The following is an 8,433-nucleotide window of genomic DNA, read 5'->3' as shown; positions in this document are numbered from 1 at the left end:
CGCATTAAACCCACGTACGAGGTAGATCCAGAATCAGCCCCCCGGCCGAATCTCAAAAGGGGGTCTCTTAGGGGTTAATTTTGCACCGGTTGTAATTTCGGGGCCGGGTCGGGTTTGGGGATTCGGGTTTTGGGTTGGATGCATGATTACTCCACCCAGCCTTGACTTGATCCGTTGCCACCTCTAATGATGCCGCCACCCTTGCCGGATTCCAATGAAATCAAAGAACACAAGAGCACCGACAGAAAAGATACTTAAATACATCTCTAACAATATATTCCCTCCGTTCAAGAATGTAAGGCATATTTTATTTCACAAAAGCCAAACTTCATAAATTTCTACCGATAATTAGTTAAATTATATACATGTTTAGTATGCAAAATTTGTTTCAATAGAATTTTTTCAAAGTAATTTTAATATGACGTTGATTTTATAGCAATTCACAACATATTATAAGAGAAGTTAAAGATAAAAGTTTACTTTTGATGACTTTTTTCAAAATAAAATACGCTTTACATTCTTAAACATTGGGATAGTCAACTACTACCTATAAGAAATATCCATATCTATAGATAGCACAAAGATAAGCCGTCCAATGGACTAGCTATTGTTAGAATATATGGGCTTGACCCTTATATTGTGTAAATCCAAATAAATCTCAAAGGCTTAACTATGTAAAGGCTGGAGTGTATCTTTTAGTCCCACATTGCTAGTGAAGGTGGAGGGAGACCAATTTAAAAGAGATTCTTTCATTCCGTCACTTAACATGTATGGATGAAAGGACTAGAAGAACACACATACGCGCTCGCTCACCTCGATGGGCTATGGCTAGGGCGCAAGCGCGACACTTGCATGAATGATCCACCGAAATCGGGTCCAGTTGCGGTTTTTTTTTGTAATTTTATTCTTTTTGCTGCGTGGGCAAACAGATAAAATATATGAAAATCATGTTGGTTAAAAGTCCAATTGTGATACGTAACAGAGTTCGATTGTGGTGCATCTCAAACGCACTATTCTTTCCCTATATATATTTGTCAGTCGCCGTCACAAAGCATATACACAATTATGGTTTTACCATCTCTCTGTTGTGCCGTCGCACATAGTCTACTACATCCCGCTGCATCGGCGTGCACCGACGAACGGGAGAGTAGATCTCTGAAACTCGTCGCTCTTGGGATCCTGCATCGGCAGGGGGCGAATAAGGTTTTTGGAAGCGCTCGTCACGACTGCTCACGACCTGCTTCCTTTATATTATTGTGATCTACTTTGACTACTTCATCATCTTTGTCATCGTCTACTACTTCGACATCACGAGAGCCTCTGCATCTCACGTCGCCATCAGATACGCATATTGCAATCTGTATTAGATACCTAGTCAAAATCATGCTCGAGTATCTAGTTGAGCCTCTTTGTGGCTAGTCGAAATCCTACTCGAGTATATAATCGAGGCTCGTTGGAGCTAGTCGAGCCATATTCGAGTGATAGTCAAATCTAGTCAAGACTCGTCGAAACTAGTCGATACCTAGTTAATATTGATTATCTGCATCTGTTCTTGTTTATGTCATATCAAGAATTGAATTAAATTAAATAAGAAAGTGTTTTTTTTTCCAACAGCTATACCCCGCTCTCTAAATTTAATACGAGTTCATATGTAATGGAATATTAAAAGTTTGCATGCATCTTAAAGAGCTATAAACTATCTATTGATTAGTAGCTAAATTTTCTCTCTCCTTGTATTAACTCCCTCGGATATTTTTATAGCTAGCTGGCGTGTATTGTTGGAGACGTCATAACTGATCACACGTTTAGACCATCCCCAACCGATTTCCGTCAGGGTCCAGAATCTTTTCATGAAGGGATTTTCGTTCCCTTCAGTGCTCCAACGATTCCTTTACGATTCCCGTCACGAAGGAATTTCCAAAGCCATTTCCTTCAAGACAGTACTCTCTCTACTTTTTCTTCACGAATCACTTCGAAAGTAAACTGTCGCAGATGAGAGAAAATAAAAAGAATGAGAATAGGGAGAAGAATCAGAAAGAGAATGAAATGAAAAAAAATATAATTGGGATGATCTTAGAACCTAAATACAGTCAAAGATATACCGTACTCCTTTCTAGAACCTTGTTTATTTTTTCGGATTTGGATGGAGTTTCGTAATACGCTTGTGGTACCAGAACTATGGGTGAAGCCCCAACAGGCAAACGCTTGTATTCACGTCTGTCTGGCCATGGTGCTCAACCGAGAAAGATGCGCCAAATCAAAGATGCTAGACCGACCATACGTCCAAGATATCATAGAAACGGCACACTGGGTTGGCGACTTGGCGTATGGTGATCCTCTGCGAGGAGTCATGCAGTGCAGACGCCATAAGATATCATAGAAATCAGAGTTGTTGCCAGATTGATGTAACCCTAACTAGCTACGGCGAATTCTTCTTCATGCTGCATTCGATTTGTCAGCTCACCCTTTCGGTACAAAAGATGCTGGTCCAGTGCTTTTACAAAAGAGTGCACCGAGACGGAAACACGAAATTACACATCACGCATTTCATAGTGCGATCCATCTAATGCTCTGGTCATCTAATGCTCTGGTCATGATCTTATCCTCTCGAACACCGAGAGGGACGGTAGTGATTTTTGGGTCTTGGGACCCTAGTCTCCTGATTGGTTCATGTCTAACTTTATCATATTTAAAATTAGTTAAATGTGATTTGCTATATGAAGTATAGCTAATAATTTTTTAATCATAAGTGTGTCAAAAGTTACTTAAAAAATACAGTGTATAACCTGTTAGTCGGAGGACTAAGAAAATATAATTTACTATAATTGTAATAGTAAATCAAATAGTTACCTAAAAACCTATAACGTGACAAACGTTAGATATAACAAATTTAGACGCGAACTAAACATGCCTCTAATTCTTTTCAACTTTTTAGGTGTCTGTATCTTTTTATATATAATTCCATCTAGTTTCTACTAGATTGGTCAGGTTGAGTGCACTTGTTGAGTGCAGATGCCATAACTTTTCAATTGATAAATAAACACATAATTTCTGCTAGGTTGGTTAGGCTGCATATAATTGCTTAGGGTATGCTTGGTTGTCCGAATCTTCTATAGTTTGACTCGGTGGATGCGTATAATATCAGGAAAAAAATATGTTTAGTTACCAGCATCTACTGTTATATCTTGATCCGACGTATACAAATATACGATCTCATCCTAGCCCGGCGGATACAGACGGATCTACTTATCTGTGTCATAAAATTATCTTTATACAAGTAACTAATCATAATCTTTACTCTTGCATATGCTCATATGACCTCAGATTCGGTCAATAAAACATAAATCAATTTAGATTGTCCAGACATATATAATCAACCGAATACTCTTTTTTCAATAAACATAAATCCATTCAATTTATTTACTCTTAACCTACTTATACGACGCAACTTTAAAACCTTGTTCGAGAATCCAAACACAACCTTAATGCATATGCCAGAACTTTGCTTCAGTAGGTGCAATGAGCACCTTGTACCGATCAGGCGACGTCAAATGGGCCGTAGAAAAGCGACGTCAAATGGGCCGTAGAAAACGCCGCACGCTGAGTACATCTGCCGATCTGCCAAACAGGCGGCCCAAACGCGGAAAAGGGTACCCAATCCACACACCGTTTCGTCTCCTCCACCACCTCCCGACGCGCGCATTCCGTCGAACACCTGGCGCGCGCCCCCTCCTCCCTCGACCTCCTCCGTCTCCTCCCCGCATGCGGCGCCCTCCCCAACCTGCGCGCCCTCCACGCGCGCCTCCTCGCGGGAGGCCTCCTCGGAGGCCTTCGCGCCCGCACCAAGCTGCTCAGCTGCTACGCGGCGCTCGGCGACCTCGCCTCCGCGTGCAGGGTGTTCGACGGGACCCCCCGCCCGGACGCGTACTCCTACCGGGTCATGCTCGGGTGGCTCGTCGACGCGGGGAGCCACGCGTCCGCCGTCTCGGTCCACCGGGACATGCGGCGGCGGTGCCCCTGCCCCGCGGCGGCGCAGGGGGACGGGGTCGTGCTCTCGCTCGCGCTCAAGGCTTGCGTCAGGTCCGCGGACTTCGGCTACGGCAGGAGGCTGCACTGCGACGCCGTCAAGGCCGGCGGTGCCGATGACTTCGTGATGAACAGCTTGGTTGACATGTACGCGAAAGCTGGGGACTTGGAGTGCGCCCGGAAGGTGTTTGAGAGAATTCCTGGCCGAAATGTAGTGTCGTGGACGTCGATGCTGAGTGGTCACGTGCAAAATGGTTTTGCTGTAGAAGCGTTGTTGCTGTTCAATGACATGAGGAAGGAAAATGTGCATCCAAGTGAGTACACGATGACAAGCATTCTCGCTGCTTGCGCCTCACTCAGCGGTTTGCACCAAGGGAGGTGGATGCATGGATCAGTGATCAAACATGGCTTAATTTTTAATTCTTTTGTCAGTGCGGCTTTGCTGGATATGTATGTCAAGTGCGGGGAGGTAGAGAATGCTCGGCGCGTGCTTGATGAGCTCAGCTGTGTCGACCTTGTTCTGTGGACGACGATGATCATGGGGTACACACAGAATGGGAACCCTCTTGATGCATTGCGGCTGTTTCTTGACAAGAAGTTTGGAACCATTGTTCCGAATTCAATTACCATATCAACTGTTCTTTCCGCTTCTGCTCAGTTACGTAACTTATGTTTGGGAAGGTCGATTCATGGGATAGCTATTAAGTTAGGAGTAGTTCAGGATGATGTGGTGATGAATGCATTTGTCGATATGTATGCAAAGTGTCAAGCAGTTTCTGAGGCCAACAGCATATTTGGAAGAATTTTGAACAAGGATGTTGTCACATGGAATTCGATGATCTCAGGCTACGCTGAGAATGGCATGGGCAATGATGCACTGATGTTATTTAAACAGATGAGGCTACAGGGTGCTTTGCCTGATGCTGTCTCTGTGGTGAATGTTTTGTCAGCTTGTGTTTGTTTGGGGGACCTACTTATTGGTAAATGCTTTCATACTTATGCTGTTAAACATGCATTCATGTCCAATATTTATGTCAACACTGCTCTCCTGAACCTGTACAACAAGTGTGCCGATCTCCCATCTGCTCGGAGGGTGTTTGATGAGATGAGTGACCGTAATTCTGTGACTTGGTGTGCTATGATTGGCGGTTATGGAATGCAGGGCGATTCTGCTGGTTCTATTGATCTTTTCAGTGAAATGCTGAAAGATTGTATCCACCCAAATGATGTAGTGTTCACTAGCATTCTTTCCACTTGCAGCCACACTGGGATGGTTACTGCAGGGAAGAAGTACTTTGATAGCATGGCACAACATTTCAACATCACACCTTCCATGAAACATTATGCATGTATGGTTGATGTGCTGGCCCGTGCAGGAAATCTGGAGGAAGCATTGGAGTTCATAGAGAAGATGCCAATGCAAGCAGACAGTAGTGTCTGGGGAGCATTTCTGCATGGGTGCAGGCTCCATTCCAGGTTAGAGTTTGGAGAAGAAGCTATCAAGAGGATGATGGTTCTTCATCCTGAAAGACCAGATTATTACGTGATGATATCCAACTTGTATACTTCATATGGGATGTGGGATAAGTCTCTAGCTATCAGGAGATGGATGCAGAACAGAGGACTAGTCAAGGTACCTGGGTGCAGCTCCATAGGACTTGAAAATGGATGACTGAGAGGTGCTTTTGGAGCTCAGAACAGAAAAGGCCACGGGCTGTTATCTTTTTATGCTTGTTCACATTCTCTTCAAATCAAATTTTGGTGTGCAGATATGTAATGGTGATGACAAGTGAAAGCAGCCAAAGAAGCAGAGTAAGCTTAAGACATTAAAGTAGTAACACTATCTGTGGAGTGTTTTTATCCAGTTTCAGTAATCAGATGGTTCATTTTCTAGCACGATTTTTTGGGACAATGCAGCTAACAGATAAAAGCTATGCTAAGGGCGGGCTTCCAGTTGCCACAACATTTCAGTCTTCACTTTGCAAGTGTTAACACCCTACTCTACAGTAAAATATAATTTAGCCGAAAATTCAAAATTTCGGTAGCACCTCTTTGTATTTTGAGGTGTAACTGGCTCATCAACATAAACATTGTGTGATTTGGTAGGAGCTACAAAGGACACTGAAATGTCCCAGTTATATAGAATTTTTTTAATAATATTATTTTATTGAAAAATTACAAAAATAATAATCAAATTCAAAAAATTACAAGAATAGGTATCTGTCGGCACGTGAAGTGCTGACATCCTACGTGGCAGTGGGCTTGAGGACCCGTCGGCACGCATGTGGGGCCAGAAAGGCCTGTCGGCACTCCGCGTGCTGACAGGTCCTCAGGTGGACACCGATATGGCTATCGGGATAGGCAATAGCCGATTGGCTTGTCAGCAAACGGCGTGTCGACATGTGGCATTTTAGTATCGGCAAATGGCGTCCCTGACCCTTCCGCATCATCCTGCAAGACAAAGTTACCATTATGGAACAGAAAACATGATTAGTAAAACACCTGTAACAAGAAATACTTACAATACAATCGGTCGACGTTGCAGGGGAAAGTGTTGGTGATACCCGAACTACCTGTACACTCTGTTCGGGTAGTGTGGCTCAACAGTGACGTTGAAGACTAGCTACCGTCTCGTAAGCCAAAGAGCCTGGTTGTCGGAGGGTTAACTCCTGTCGCAGGGATCCTGAGGGACCCTTTTTTAGAGATTCAGCCGAGGGGGGGGGGTGATCCTGAATATGTTCGCCGGAGAAATAAATGGGTATGAATACGATGGCCGGTGGGGTGGAATGATCTAATACGGAACGGAGTAAATGCGCTGGTGTTTAGACAGGTTCGGGCCGCACGGAGGCGTAACACCCTACTCCTGTATGGATACTATAAATGTCTTGAGGATGTCCCTCAAGGATGTTGCTGGTTACAAGAATGTTTATCTATCTTAGAGCCTGGGGCTCCTTGTTCTTCGGTCTAACTTGTCGAGCTTGCTCAGAGATTTCAAAGCTTCAAGGAAAAACTTCTTCTTCTGTCCGCGCTGCCGGCGACCTTAAATACCCGCCGGCAGTAGCGTGCCCCGAACGGGAGGGGGGGCACGAGTTCCGAGACACCATAAATGGAAAGGGCATCATCATAGCCTCTGTGCGAAGTGACCGGGGGGTGGAAAATGCGTCCCACGCCCGGTCATCCGTCACCATAAATGCACTGGCAACGGGCGCCGTGGAGAGGGCCCACTGGGCAGCCGCGGAGCGACCCGGCGTGCCCGCCCTGTCTTGTTCTCCTGCCATAGCAGCGCGGCAAACGGAACGCCTTGACCCTTACGATGTTATCCTGAGACGGGCCGGATGGCACGGGATGAGACCCATGCATTCAATGACCCCATGCCCTTTCTGCTAGAATGTGGCAGGAACTGACACCGAGCGTGACGCGAGCAGTTGGGGGTGACAGGCCACGCGCGCTCTTTAAATGCGGCCTTGGGCCTTTGACTGGCTGACACCTCATCAGTGGGCCCTTCGGGGGCCACTGTTGGCGGGCTCTCTGAGTCGTCGGGGAACCGAGTGCTCGGGGGTCACTGCTCACCTCCCCGAGCACTCTCTCCAGAGAATGCCCTTTCTTGATCCTCGGGGAACCGAGTGCTCTGGGATACTGTTCACCTCCCCGAGCACTCTCTCCCGGGCACGCTTGTACGGATCCTCGGGGGACCGAGTGCTCGGGGGCTGCTGCACGCAGCCCCGAGCACTCTCTCCCGGAACTTCCTTCAGTGGGTCTTCGGGATACTTGGGTGCCCAGGGGGCCACCACTCGTGGCCCCGGGCATATTTCTCCCGATACTTAGCTTTCCTGATCGTCGGGGGACTCGGGTGCTCGGGGGCCACCGTACACCTTCCCGAGCACTTTCTTCCTGGCACTTAGACTTCGTAGATCATCGGGGAACTTGGGTACTCGGGGACCACTGATTGTGGCCCCGAGCTCCCTCTCCTGAGATTTAATATTTTTTACCTCGCGGAGGAGACTCCGCGGGATGGCGCCACGTGGCGGATTGCTGGCCTGGCCTCGGGATTTGGGGACCCCCGGTTCCTGATTCACCGACACTGATCCTTGTGGCATAAGTCAGAGAGGCCAAGAGGAGCGTAAGTCGTGACTACCTCATGGTCGTACAATGTCCACTGCACCCTGTCTGTCTGTAGCTGGTCGAATACGGCAACAAACTGAGGGTACGAAGCTCGTGTTGTCGCCGTCGCCCACCTCAGCTGCATGAAAAAGTAAAGTGTTAGGCATATAAACGTAATGAAAGAACGTTACTTAAAGAAATATGTTAATTTATATTACTTATGTCACGCTTGCACAAGAGCGAACCCATCATAGGGCCGTCCACTACATCCTGCAGGTCAAACTCGTCGAGGAAGTAGAAAGAACC

General features: G+C 46.3%; 1 protein-coding gene across 1 annotated transcript; it reads left to right on the top strand.

Annotated features, from left to right (window-relative positions):
* Positions 1-3,485: 3,485 nt before the first annotated feature.
* Positions 3,486-5,922, top strand: LOC133930246 (pentatricopeptide repeat-containing protein At2g03380, mitochondrial). The gene is made up of 2 exons (XM_062376898.1): positions 3,486-3,510; positions 3,630-5,922. The coding sequence occupies exons 1-2, from the start codon at positions 3,486-3,488 to the stop codon at positions 5,696-5,698; spliced, it is 2,094 nt and encodes a 697-aa protein (XP_062232882.1). The 3' UTR covers positions 5,699-5,922.
* Positions 5,923-8,433: the final 2,511 nt, after the last annotated feature.

This window comes from Phragmites australis, chromosome 10 (assembly GCF_958298935.1).
Source record: "Phragmites australis chromosome 10, lpPhrAust1.1, whole genome shotgun sequence".
NCBI lineage: Eukaryota > Viridiplantae > Streptophyta > Magnoliopsida > Poales > Poaceae > Phragmites > Phragmites australis.
The sequence above is the reverse complement of the archived record's forward strand: the minus strand, read 5'-3'. Positions and strand labels throughout refer to the sequence as shown.

Coding starts and splice junctions, on each gene's coding strand:
- LOC133930246 (XM_062376898.1), top strand. CDS start 3,486: ATGCATATGCCAGAACTTTGCTTCA. Junction 3,511..3,629: donor TATGCCAGAACTTTGCTTCA/GTAGGTGCAATG, acceptor TCTGCCAAACAG/GCGGCCCAAACGCGGAAAAG.